The sequence below is a fragment of the Copadichromis virginalis genome, linkage group LG22, assembly GCF_057382275.1.
Source record: "Copadichromis virginalis isolate Kocher_CV1m ecotype Utaka linkage group LG22, C_Virginalis_male_GT1.1, whole genome shotgun sequence".
Lineage (NCBI taxonomy): Eukaryota > Metazoa > Chordata > Actinopteri > Cichliformes > Cichlidae > Copadichromis > Copadichromis virginalis.
In genome coordinates, this window is record NC_140638.1 from 27,747,887 (window position 1) to 27,761,964 (window position 14,078).

Below are 14,078 nucleotides of genomic sequence, written 5' to 3' on the forward strand. Positions count from 1 at the left end.
ACAGTAATTACTTAAAACTGAATAATAAGCTGTGATGTGAACACAGTGTTATCCTTTGGCAGGATTGGCACAAAGACAGTAAAACACCTCAAAGTGCCCCAATCCCAGCAAATCAGTGGAGGAACTACCTCCGATTTACCCAAATTTGGCAAGAGTCACTGTTCATGTTAAAAAGAAAAGAAAACAAGATGAGCAATGGCTAACACTCATTCTGAAACTAACATATCATTTGAACAGATGTAAGTAGGCACAGTCAGTTCTACTATTCTTATGTAGCACACACTCATCTCCTCAGATTCATTTGCAGGGAGGTTAAGCCAGACATGCTCAGTAATTTTGATACCTATCAGAAATAAACACTGCTGTGATGTGATAAGGGGAGTGCAGAGAGGTGCCATCTGTGTGTCTCTTTTTTGGTTCAGGAGTGTGTCTGCGAACAAATCCCTGTTGTGACTCATGTTGACGCTCATCGCAGCCTTCCTAAAAAGAGTGAGTCATCCTCACGCCCGCCCGCTTTCTGCTTTCTCCGTCTGCTCTGTCTGTCTGAGGAACATAAAGACACAACGGAGGCAGCAAGCTAGTGGGATGTTGCCATTTTTTCCTTTCTTTTTTTTGAAGTGGGGAAAGCCAAGGGCTCTAGGTTCAAATCTTGAGTGGGAACGGGTGTTACATGAAATTTATACCTGCCGAGTACAGTATAGAGGTACGAAGGCAAAGTGTTTCTCTTTCATTAACTTGGAAGTTTTCCGACACTGTAAAAGCAACCATTTATGATACCTGCTGAGTTTATCCAGCCACACAGCCTGTGGTGAAAATAGAAGAGAAAAACAGCCAATTATAACCAGAACCATTGTTTGTCATAGGAATGTGTTTTTATTTTCAGTGTTTTTTCACGTTTATTTGGAGCAGCTGCTGGTTTGGGCGAGGGTTTCCCTCCCTCTTGTGCCTGTTTTTATTGGCTGCGCTTTCAGCAAACCTCTGGACCTGAAGCCGCATCGAAAGCTCCCTCTTGTTTGGGCTTGGTGGTTGTGTTAGCTGTGAAGGGTAGGAGGCGGAGGGGGCTGGTTTTTGGCTTATGAAAGCTTCTCTGTTGAAGCTGAAGTAGGTGCCTCACTGAAGGAAGTCTAAGTGAAGTGGTGTGGACCCCAAGCCCAGCCGCCACAGTTTGAAATTCCCATGTTGTAAAGGCCAGCACCAGACATTACACTTACATTGGATAAATGCAGTCACTAACAGGTGCTGAAGGGCCCCCAGCCTGGCTGTCAGCTCCTGTTACATTCATATTGATTGCTGCTATCATCCTGAGCTGACTGACAAGGAAACACCCTGAGTACCAGACTGAAACCTCTTTCTCTCTCTTTACATTTGCAGATCAAATAAGAGGTATGATGACGCACATGGTGGAGTTGGAGCAAAGTGCCAGTGTGACGATACTACAGTAATCACCAAGGAATCACCATCATTTAACTACAGTTTCTGTGAAACCGCATTCAAAGCTACAGGTAATGACAGGCAATAAAATGTTTTTTCATTTTAAGTTTCTTGTATGTGTTCTCTGTGCATCAACAGTGAGCGGCTCTTTTTTATTTCCAGGGAGTCTTACTGAACACCTGATATCTAAGGGACATGGAAAGGAAACCTGCTGTTATCCAGGGAACACACATGAAGGTACAACTTGTTTTTGGCTAAAAATAAATGCAGTAATTGCTTTGTAAATTACATGCCCTGTGCTCCTTTTTCTCTTCTTTTTTGTCCTATGCTTACCACATTAGCATTATTAGCACTATTCTTACTGTGTTAAATGTCTGCTTCTAACTCCTTATTATGTACACATTTTATCAAATGTCAAACCTCTTTAGATAAATGGAATATGGAACAAGAGGCCAGGCCAGCATTTCGCCTTTAATTTAACATAGTGACCCGCTCTACAAATTCCTTCAAGATGCAGAATTCGATAAAAATGAATAGAAAAATCCTAAGATGAAAGTTTCTACTGCGTTTGAGTCATTTATGTTCATGCTAGTTTCTCTCAGAATTTCTCAGGCTATGGGTTTTTCGTGGTATCGTAGCAGATGAGGGAAAGGTGGCATTGAGTTATTTAGATAAATGAAACTGAGTTTATTAAGATCTGCAAGACTGAGTTTTCAGTTCTAGAAAAGCTGATCAGAATAAGTTCAATCGACTATTTTTCACTTAGAGTTAAGCGTGTGTGTGTGATGAGTGAGTAATAAGTTACTGTTAATAGTAAGAGTTAAGTAATAGTAACTGTTTTACATGTTACTCAGAAAATGCATTGCAGCCTTTGAAGTCTTGAATGAATGTAAAGTTTTGTAGGAAATTGAAATATAAGCTTTCATAAACTCTCTACATGTTGACATCTACATGTCAAATTTGAAATAATCTAAATAAAGTTCTTGATGTTTTGCCTTACTAATGTAAGAAAAATTTGAAAAAAATTTAAATATAAAATTAATTTAAAATAAACCTTTTTTTCTGTCCTTAAAGTCTGCAAAATCTCATCATGTCAGCCAAATCAACAAAAAGGTCATCAGTGCTCTGGTGCTGGGAAAAGTGGAGATCAAGGAGATCCAAACACCAAGGACAAGTATGACGGGCATAACAAAGACAGCCGGTCCACAGCGGCTGAAGGCTCTGACACTAACAGAGAGAAGGTTCATCCAGCACATCAGCTGGGGGAGTCTGAAGGCAGCTCATCCTTTCCGATTACCTCCAGGGATTCCACCCAGAAAAGCTCAGCCAGTGCCAGAAGGGCGTTGTTTGCCCGCAGACGCCTCGACGCTTCAACGTTAGCATCCTCTGGAGGTCCTCATTCTCCAAGTAGTCAAATCCTGACTCCACAAATTGAGCTTTCTCCATCTCGTAACCCATCACCCAGGCCTTGCCAGTCCCCTGCTCCTCCTTCATCCCTCTCCCCATCCAGTTGTCATGTCTCCACCGCCTCACAGAGACCAATCTCCCCTGTTAGAGGCCTCTCTCCTATAATAGTGCAGTCTCAGGGGTCGCATTCCTATGGGTTTCTGGGCTCCCTGGCTGACACCTCGGCTCACTGTCAAGCCCATATTCATCCAAGGGAACAAGCATCTACGGCAAGGCTGGTGAGTGACTTCAAAACATTTTTTGAGTGTTCTTCATAACGATTTAATTTTTTTGTTTTTGTATACTTAAGTCAGAATTTTGCTGCGTGTATAATTACCACTGGCCAAAAGGTGGCTTTTCTTCAAACCGTGTCACTCACCTGTGACTTGATCCAACTCTATTAGTTTAGCCTAAAGTTTTTAAATAAATCAGGTTCCAGCTCACAAAGCCAATCTTGTGTGGTTCAGCTAAATTCCAGCAAGTCAACATTTAGAATAAATATAGATAGGCTGGTACATATGAGGTTATTTTAAAGTCACATTTATTGGAAAGGTAAGGAAAGGCAGCTCTCTTGTTTTATATCAGACAAAGCAACCATGCAGCTCCTAGCCCTAAAATAATGCAGGAGAGCTCCCAAATAGACACATGTTTTCCCTGGGTAACCAGGGGAAAAAGGAAAAGCAGGCCAATCACTAAATTCTGAAGATTGGAACCACATGTCAACAACAAAAATAGCGTGGGTGAGTATCTCGGCTCACCCTAATTAAAAACTGATAAGCAAAAAGTATACACCAAACATGTTATGGTGAAACTTCACCACATACCCCTCACACTAATGTGGGTCCCAGAGGAGCAGGTACTGATTCACATTCACGACAGAGTGACCTCTTGTGTTTGCATATACACGGATCAGATATAACTTCATGACAAACCTGCCTAATATTGTGTTGGTCCCCATTTGGCTGCCCAAAGAGCCCTGACCTGTTGAGGCATGGATCCTTTAAGTCTTGTAAGTTGTGAGGTGTGGTCTTCATGATTCGGTCTTATTTGTCCAGCACATCCCAGAGATGCTCAATTGGATTGAGAACTGGGGAATTTGGAGGCCAAATCAACACCTTAAAGTCATTGTTGTGCTCCTCAAACCATTCCTGAACCACTGTTGCTTTGTGGCAGGGCACAATATCCTGCTGAAAGAGGTCACAGCCATCAGGGAACACAGCTTCCATGAAAGCGTGTACGTGATTTTCAACAGATGGTATGTACAAAGTAACATCCTCATGGATGGCAGGGACCCATGGTTTCCCAGCAAAGCATTGCCCAAAGCATCACACTCCCACTGGCTTGCCTTCTTCCCATTGTACATCCTGATTACCAGGTGTTTCCCAGGGTAAAAGCAATGTAAAAGAAAATGTGATTCACCAGACCAGGACACTTTATTCCATTGTTCCATGGTCCAATTCTGATGCTCATGTGCCCATTGTTGGCACTTTTGTTGGTGGACAGGGGTCAGCATGGTCCCCCTGACTGGTCTGTGTCTATGCAGCCCCATACACAACAAACTGTGATGCTCGGTTCTGACACTTTTCTATCAGAACCAGCGTCAACTTTTTCAGCAGTTTGAGCTACAGTAGCTCGTCTGTTCGATTGTACCTACTGTACGTGTAAATGTTTTTTTTAATAACCACACTGACTAGGAGACACTACACAGCAGTACAGCACTTGAGCAAGCACGCTTCAAGTAGACTTCAACTGGACTCGAAAAAGTCTAACAGTAATGTTTCCTAAGCTTTCCATGTTGGAAAATGGGACATTTCAAACAAGGAGGAAAAAAATATCCATCCATCCATTCGTCTATTTTCTTCCACTTATATGTGGCCAGGTTGCGGGGGCAGCAGCATAAGCAGAGAAGTCCAGACCTCCCTCTCCCCGTACTCCAGCCACAGCACCAACCTTTCTGTTGATCTCGCACTCCCCTCTCCCCTAACTCATAAACAAGACCCCAAGATACTTAAATTCCTCCACTTCAGGCATTCCCTGACCCGGAGTGGGAACTCCATCCTTTTTCACTTGAGGACCTTAACCTGAAAGTTGGAGGTGCTGATTCTCATTCCTGCCGCTTCACATTTGGCTGTGATCCACTCCAGGGCGAGTTGGAGGCCACCACCTGATGAAGCCAAGACAACCACATTATCTGCAAAAAGCAGAGACGAGATACTGAGGCCACGCAAGTGGAAGCCTTCCATCACTATGCCTAGAAATTCTGTCCGTAAAAATTATGAACAGAATCAGTGACAAAGGGCAGCCCTGGTGGAGTCCAACGGTCAACCTTACTGGACCAACCCTTGAATATCCTCAGGAGGCTAAAGAGCTGGTCTAGTGTTCCACAACTGGCATGAAAGCGGCAGGTTCCTCCTGAATCAGCTAATGGACGGACCCTGGCATAGATTTTCCAGTCCAGAGTATCCAGAACATATGGCCGCAGATCTGATGATACGATCACAATCATCATCGACCTGCAGCCTGCGATGTCCTGGTGCCACTTGCACTCATGGACACCCTTATGTTGGAACATGGAGTTTGTTATGGATGAACTATGGTTTGCGCAGAAGTCCAGTAACAGAGCACCATTCGGGTTCAGATCTGGCAGGCTGTTCCTCCCAATCTCGCGCTTCCGGGTCTCACTGTTGTTGCCCACATGACCGTTCCCAGTAAGACGAGAAAGTCCCCAGGTGGAGCACCCTCAAGAAGTCAGGGACTCCAGGAAGGCCAGGTACTCTGAACTGTCGTTCAGTGAATAGACATAGACGACAGTGAGGACCCGTTCCCCGACCCAGGGAACAAACCCTTTCATCCACCAGGGAAGAACTCCAACATACTGGCAACAAGCCGAGAGGATACTAAGATACCCATCCCAGCCTCTCACCAAGGGCAACTCCAGACTGAGACATAGTACAACCCCTCTCCAGGAGACTGGTTCAAGATCCCAAGCTGTACATTAAGCTGAGTCCGACTCAATGCACAGACTCAACCTCACGTTGAGTCTCACGTTCAGGCTCCTTCCCCACCAGAGAAATTATGTTCTATGTCTCAATCTCTAGTCTCGGCAGCCATGGATCGGTCCACCAGGGTCACCACCCATGGCTGCTGCCCAGCACGCACTGTACCCAACCCCTACGGCGCCTCCTGCATTCTGGGCCTACAAGAGGGTGGGCCAAGGTCCCTTTTTCAGGCCGTGCCTGGCCGAGTCCCATGGACTAAGGCCTGACCACCAGGCGCTCGCCTTTGGGCACCTTCCCAGGCCTTGCTTCAGTACAGGGACCTGCTAACCCTATCCCATGCAGGGTCAACTGTTCCCTGGATCTTCAGCTCATAGGGTTTTTTTAATCACTCTGTCTGGTCCCTCAGGACAAATTTGCCATGGGAGACCCTAACAGGGGGCAAAAGCCCCCCCACAACATAGGCCACGGGATGCACAAACCCTTTCACTCTTTGACAGCGGCGATATTCAGTCTGCCATGATTCTTTTCATTATTTATTATTCCACTTTAGAGCAGAACTACTATTTGTGTCCAAAAGCTGGGACACTGTAAAAATCAGTTTGAGGAAAATAAAAGGTGGGGGGGACCTCTATGCAGTGATTTGCAAATCATTTACCGTATTTTCACGACCATAAGGCGCACTGTGCTAAAAGGCGCAGTCTCAGTTATGTGTGCCCTTACTGTATTTAACACACACATAAGGCGCACTGGACCATAGGGCGCATACAAGTACCGTATGCGTATTTAAAAATAAAGCGGGAGCAAACGTGAATTCGGTACCTTACTCACATTTCTATTGCCGGTAATCGTCATCATCAACAACAACACACAAGCATACAAGTGTGCATATTTAAAAATAAAGCAGGAGCAAAACTGAGTTTGGTACTCACATTTTTATCATCAATCAAACCCATCGAAGTCCTCATCCTCTGTGTCTGAATTGAACAGCTGCGCTAAATCTCCATCAAACATGCCAGGTTCACTGTCTTCACCGTCAGAGTCACTTTCCGTGCCGTGCGGCTCCTCGGAAACGATGCCGGCTTTTGCGAAAGCTCGAACAACAGTGCCAGCAGACATGTTAGCCCAAGCATCTACAATCCATTGGCAAATTGTGGCGTAACTCGCCCGGCGCTGCCTTCCACTCTTAGTGAAACTGTGGTCTCCACCGGTCATCCATCGCTCCCAGGCCGCTCGCAGCCTTACTTTGAACGGGCGGTTCACACCGATGTCCAGCGGTTGGAGTTCCTTTGTCAGGCCTCCCGGAATGACAGCAAGCTCACAGTTCATTTGCTTCACAAGTTTTTTCACATCGGCTGTGAGATGGGCACGCATAGAGTCACAGATCAACAGCGATGGTGATGCGTGGAAAAAACCACCTGGTCTCCTTACATACACCTCCCTCAGCCACTCTTTCATCATTTCCTCATCCATCCAGCCCTTTTCATTTGCCTTAATGATGATTTCTGCTGGAAACTTCTCTTTAGGCAAAGTCTTTCGCTTAAAAATCACCATAGGCGGCAGTTTCTGTCCATTAGCATGGCAGCCAAGCACAACAGTAAAAGAAGACTTTTCATACCCCGTTGTGCGTATCGCTACCGTGCTGGTCCCCTTCTTCTCCACAGTGTGACTCACCGGGATGTCAAAAGTGAGCGGGACCTCGTCCATGTTTGTGATGTGGCTGGGCTGGATGTTTTTGTCGCCGATGTGTTTGCTGCAGTAGGAGTGGAAGATGGCCAGCTTTTCCTTATAATCCGCTGGAAGTTGCTGCGCTACCGTAGTCCTGGTCCGGATGGAAAAATGGCACCGTTTCATAAAACGAAAGCACCAAGACGGACCTCCTTGGAAATGTTCAATGTTCATCTCTTCAGCTAGTGAAACTGCTTTTAGCCGAATGGTGACCGTCGAAACGCTTCTCCCGCTCGCTCTTTGCTCGATGATCCACCGCTCGAGTCTTTCCTCCAACTCAAGCCACCTCGCCTTATGTCCGCGGAAACTCAGCTGCGTTTTCTTGACCTGCCGGAGCTTGTTTTCCAGCTTCCTCCATTTGCGAACCATCGATTCGTTAATCTTAAATTCTCTCGCCGCTGCTCGATTTCCATGTTCCTCCGCGTAGCTGATGGCCTTCAGTTTAAACTGTGCTTCGTAAGCGTGTCTCTTTGCCATTTTCAGGGTTGTTAAAACAACGATGTCCTGCATAATGCACATACCTGTTCTTTTATACAGGTATGTGCGATTGTCCCGGTATATACGATCAACGCCCACACTTCACCCTTTAACGTTCTCATGGTGTTCTCTACTACGTCCTCCTTACAACACATAGGGCGCACCGCGCTATAGGGCGCGCCGCACTTTTTGAAGAAAATCTAAGACTTTTAAGTGCGCCTTATGGTCGTGAAAATACGGTAATCGTAATTTCAACCCTATATCCTATAGATGGCCATATCAAAATGAAACAGATATTTTTATAGCTTTTTAAAAAAGATATCTTGTCAAAATACAGAAAATGAACTGAGACAGAAACAGTTTCTAAAAATTGTAGGTGAATTTACCACCAGCAGAGCCACTGAAATTTCAGTTTGTTTTTGTTGTAGTGTGTAGATGAGGTTGGACTGACCCACATCCCCTCGCATTCCATGCGTCCTCGTGGAGCCCACAACCTTCTGAGTCACCTTCCTCTGCACTCGCAGCAGCCAAGCAGAGCCCCAAGCATGCTGATTCCAATTGGGGGGATTCACATGATTCCGCCCAGGTCCCCCCTGCAAATGTACAGCTTCCTGAGCAGCACGACTGCTAACACCTCAGGGGCATCCATGAAACTGAGCGAGGCTCCAAATGGAAGGCTCGCTCTGCCACATCGCAAGGACGTTCTTAAAGAGATGCCGCTGAGCAGCCAAGCCAGCCTACCGAACCCTGAGGCGACAGGACAAATGCCTGCAGGTGTCCTACCCAACAAAAATAATCAAGGATCCTTCACCATCCAGCAGCCGTCGAGTCCCAGAACAGAGACGAGACACCTGGAGGTGAGCGCAGATGCACCTGTTAGAGAAAGATGTGTTTACCCTGAGAACTCTCAAGGCCAAAAAAAGACTCCTTCCTCCCAGACACAACTCTGATCGGAGGCAGAGTCCGAAGGGACAGTGCAAAAAGACTAAGACCAGCCTGTGGCCAGAAATCACCACACGCTTGTTTTGAGTCTGACGACAAAACGCAAAAGCACTTGAGCACCGCTTCTGAATGACGCTGTTATGTAATTATATTATTAATATATATGGACACTATGTTAGATATGCAGTATGTTTTGTAAATCTTTTTTACCCTTCTTTGATGTCATTGGTGTTTATTTATTTCTGTGCTAATATGCAAATTCTGTACTATATGCAAAAGCAGCTGGAATGAAAATAGACAAAGTTTAAATCAGTTTCCCTATTAACCCTGTTGACAGCTAATATACTATTGCTGTGTTTATGTACTGTATTACCAAAATGGATATAAAAAGGTATCGCAAATATTTATTCACCCAACCAGTATTTTGAAGTGCAATTTTATGTCAAGATTGTGGTTTAATATGTCATTCTTAAAAGCTGTGATTATTATTATTATTATTATCATTATTATAATAATTATTATTATTAGTCTGATTTTTGTTGTTATTGTTGTTAATTTTGTTTTTAAAGAAGCAAGCTCACGATTAGCTCCTTTTCTGAAATCTCCAGGAAAAGAAGTTTCAGATCCTTTTCGAGTGCACTGACAAATGATTTGATATCCAGTGGAGACCTGTTTCACGTACACGGTAGCTACGGTGCAGTTTTCTTTCATAAATAGATACATGTATTGTTGTGTTGTTGCTTTTTCTACATAATACAATCACTGTCATTTTCATGTTTACCATTAAACTTCTCATTTTTACAGATTTCTATTAAAACTTTTGAAAGTGTGTCTCGTTTTCTATTTATTTTCATTTCAGTTATTTAAGTTTAATAAATCCTGTTGATGTATGGAAATTAATTAAAATCAATGGGATCCTGAAAGAGGTGCAAGATGCCAAAATTACAAAAAAAATAGTGATCCAAACAAAATACAATGGAGTTAAGTTTAATTTATAGGGAATACATTTTTGTTTATGACATGTAAGAGGCTCAGCAAGACTGGTTCTTTCTTGAAATAATGTCAGTAACATTAATTAGCTGCTATGAGGTAAGTCAAGCTTCTGTTTCCCAAATATTTCATGGGACATTATCAACTCTGACATCTTGCCCATCTTGATCTCTTTAAAAACATTAAATTTTTTTTCGTTTATACCGAGTTTACTTGTTTGTGAGGTGTTTCATCGTATATAAAAAAATGAAAATAAAAAAAGTAGGTATGCTGTGTGCTGTGGGTTTTTACCCCACAGCTGGGCAAGCAGGCATTCAAGACTGTGAATGTGATAACTCAATACATCGGTGCATCGACTAAAATTCTCAGATGAGTGTGAATCCCATGACCAGGAAATCAAGGTCAGAGGTCAAGCCCCCTGAAAATCTTGTGAATGCAATAAATGGAGTGATGTTACCTAGGATTTTCAAATTTATACCATAGGCACATCTATTAGGCGCTAAAGGGCAGCACTGGCCACCGCCAGTACATTCATGCAGTTACCATAAACCTTCACCAAACCTTTACCAAACACCTTCTATTTTCTATCTGTTAACAAAGTGGCTGATTAATCATTTTACTACCACAGCGCTGTTTGCTTGCTGGGAGCCTGACGAAATGATGACTTCTCCGTGGATGTCAGTGCGGGCTCTGTATAAGGACAATGGGTTTCTACTGTAGCTTAGTAAAAAGAAAATACAGTCAAAATTAAAAATAAAAAAAAATGTAGCAGGCAACTCATCTGAAGAGCTTGTTTTCACCAATGGAAGTTGCTATGATTGTTCTAAGTAATTCTTGCAATCCAACAAATGGATCTTAAAAGACTCATTTTTAAGAAAATTGTGTGCTTTAAACAAAACCACATCTTGGGGTCAATAAAACTAAAGTTTAAAAAAACCCAGCTACAAGTAGGTGTTAAAAAGTGCTTTTGATCATAGAAATGAAAGACTGAACAATATTATGTACTAAAAACAGTAACTAAATAGTAAAATGGAACTGCTTTCACAAAGTATTTTGTTTTGCGCTGTAACACTGAAACAAAAATTTCCCCTGACAAATACCACCCCTAGTATAAAAATTAAAAAAGCTAAAAGTAAAACCAAAACAAAGAAAAACATTTCCAAACATTAAAAACTGAAATGAGCAAAACTCTGGTAACTAACAGAAACTAAACTTAGTTTAAAAAAAAAAATCAAAGTAGAAATAAAAACTAATTAGAAGGTTTTTGTTTGTTTGTTTTTTAAACTATAATCTTGCCAAAATAGTCTGTGGATTGATTTTAATAATGTTGCTGTTGATATTTTCCAAATGTCATTTTTGAGTTGCTGTGAATGTAAAGTTACATTTGATTTCCACTGTGCTGTAGTGGAACACATTTAAACACGTCAGCATGTTTAAATGTTTCAAATACGTTTATTTCCTATAGTAAGCTAAAAGATAAAGGAGATACAATAGTCTGTAAGAATCAAGTGCATTTTTCCTGGACTGAGCGCACTCCATGCTGATGATTATGGCACCATCCTGTGGATATTTCATAGCATAGCAAATTCCATCTCATGGAATCAAAATATTCATTTCACCCCCTCTTTGCTGTCTGCTCGGCTCGGGCAGCTCTTTGTTCTTAGGTACTGAATGTTACTCTTGTCACCACTGGGTGGCAGAAGAACTCAAATTAAGGCCTACTGTTATTCTCCGCTAGAAGAAATGACATCATCCACTAAAGGTAATGGAGCACATACAGAAACCAAAGTCAGACCAGTTGGGGGGATTTTATTGTATATTTTCACAGGTAATATGGAGACAGTGACAAAAAAATAATGAAGTGAAAAAAAATCCCCACATGACAAATTTGGGAAAAAAGGAAAGTTTTAATGTAGCACTATAATTGTCTGCGTTTGTGTTTTATCAGCAATCTACAGATAAGTTTCTCAGTAAAGGAAGAAGTTTCAGGGAAAGGGCAGCCAGACACATCCCCAAAGCTTTAAATCATCTACCTGTGAAGAGGCGTGCATTTATTTACTTACAGTATAAAACAAACGTTAACGTAATTACCCAATTTTATGACGATAGTTCCTAATAGGAACGTTGTGATATGTTTCGTTAGAAAATGAGCTGCAAACAATAACCCAAAACGGGGAAACCTGTCTGAGGGCAAAGTAAAACAAACAGAACTGAATGGAGATTCCTGAAAACTGGAAGCCGGGTCGGGTCGGGTGTTAATGCAGGGTGGGTTTGTTTGCATATCATCTTGTTACTGTAGTAATAATTATGGAATTATGGAATATGACAATTTTATGAAAGCAAACACACAAAAGACAGGAAAAGGTCAACAATAAAAACATGTGTAGATAGTTTCACTTCAGAGAACATCCTGGAAGTTGTTATTTCTAATGGCATCATTTTTTAATTTTTTCATATCTCCCATGTGATCCATTCGTGTTAATGATATAAAGCTCAGAGTTTACAAATAATATGAATAATGAGTCAGATGAAGTTCATACACATGTTAAAGGTTTATGGCAGAGTAAATAGAGTTCAACCTTTTATTCTGAGAAAGGCTTTCTCGCATTTAATTCATTTATGTATCACAATTCTGTTTTGTGGTTCTGTTCTGGACGTAAAACCTTTTTTGACAAAGCTTATCGTTGAGGTTAGATTGGCTGACGCTGAAGCATCCATTAGCCATGCTGCTATCGTCTCCGCGTGCTGGGGCTTCCCATGATGCACTGTTTCTTTTCTATTCACCTGTTTTCTCTTTTCTTGTTTTCATGCATCACTCTTAGATTTAATCTTTATTAATTAATAAACGCCCTCCCATAATATGTCTTGTGCTACCCCCACCTCCTCAACCAGTTGTGACAGATGACTGCCCTGACCCTGGTTCTGCTGGAGGTTCCTTTTAATTTAATTTGATTTAATTCCAGAAGGCTACACTATAATGTTTTGGAATGATTGTTAATTAATTAATTAAGTAACTTTAAGAAAAAAAATTGTGTTTATTGTCCCAATGTATTGCAAACCCCATGAGTCACTCTTCCCAAAGAAATGCCGCTTGGTAGATGTTTTATCATTTCCAAACTGTTCTATGTAAACCCTGGAAAAGGTTGTCTCGAAATCTCAGCAGTTACTGAAATAGCCAGACCAGACCAGCTGGTACCTATAACCATGCTGCATTCAGAGCAACTTTGCATGTTCATCTAGCCAAAAACAGAAAAAATAATGAAAATGTTATTGCAGAATAAGTAAATGAAAAAAAGCTTATTTTATTTTGTGTAAACTGTAAGTCAATATTATTAATTATATAAAACTAAACGTTACAACATTTTAAATAACAAAGTTAAAGTTAGCCAGTTATGCTATAAAGAAGAAACTGTGATGTAGCCATTACATTAAGCTAACTGACTTAAAGTTTTAATTTCGCTATCATTTTAACCATTTGATGTTGTATTAAATTGTGTTTCTATATATACATCATACATATACATGTCAACTATTTGTAATAACGGAGCATAAATTATTATTTTAAATGTTAGTTATTTAAGCTGTTTATTTAACAAAGTTTTACTTCTTTTTATTTGTCTCTGTCTTTATCTCTTCTTTTTTGTTTTGTTTTTATCATTTTCACCCATTTATCTGCTATTTCACTAATTTGCCGTTACATTTACTGTAGCTCATTGTCTAAACGTTTTTTCCCTTCCTGGTTCCATGTGCGACTCATTCTTTTTCAATGACTGACCTTAATGACGCAGACAGGTGTGCCAGGCACTCTCACGACATGTGATGAATAGAGGCGACAGGAGAGGCCTAATAACAAGTAGGCTGCCGACAGTTAGTGTACTTTCGGTCTGTATTTGGCATACTGGTAATGATACTGCTATCATTCTTCACCTCACTCGCATCAGGGTCCTGTCTGAGTGAGTCAGCGCATTTCTGTACTTAAAATCAGTTAGGTGCCTAGTCCATTTCCTGTCTTCTTTTCTGTTTTTTTAAGCAATAAGGAACAAGAACAAGGTGTCTGCATTTTTCTCT

General features: G+C 41.7%; 1 protein-coding gene across 3 annotated transcripts in view; it reads left to right on the forward strand.

The window, feature by feature from the left end:
- Nucleotides 1-9,851, forward strand: part of hivep3a (HIVEP zinc finger 3a) — a 57,131-nt gene extending 47,280 nt beyond the window's left edge. For all 3 annotated transcript variants that reach the window (XM_085445182.1, XM_085445184.1, XM_085445183.1), the window contains 4 exons: nucleotides 1,372-1,502; nucleotides 1,594-1,668; nucleotides 2,506-3,116; nucleotides 8,507-9,851. In XM_085445182.1, coding sequence (XP_085301308.1) covers nucleotides 1,372-1,502; nucleotides 1,594-1,668; nucleotides 2,506-3,116; nucleotides 8,507-9,028 — 1,339 coding nt within the window. In that variant the 3' untranslated portion in view covers nucleotides 9,029-9,851. The remainder of the gene's footprint in view (nucleotides 1-1,371; nucleotides 1,503-1,593; nucleotides 1,669-2,505; nucleotides 3,117-8,506) is intronic.
- Nucleotides 9,852-14,078: the final 4,227 nt, after the last annotated feature.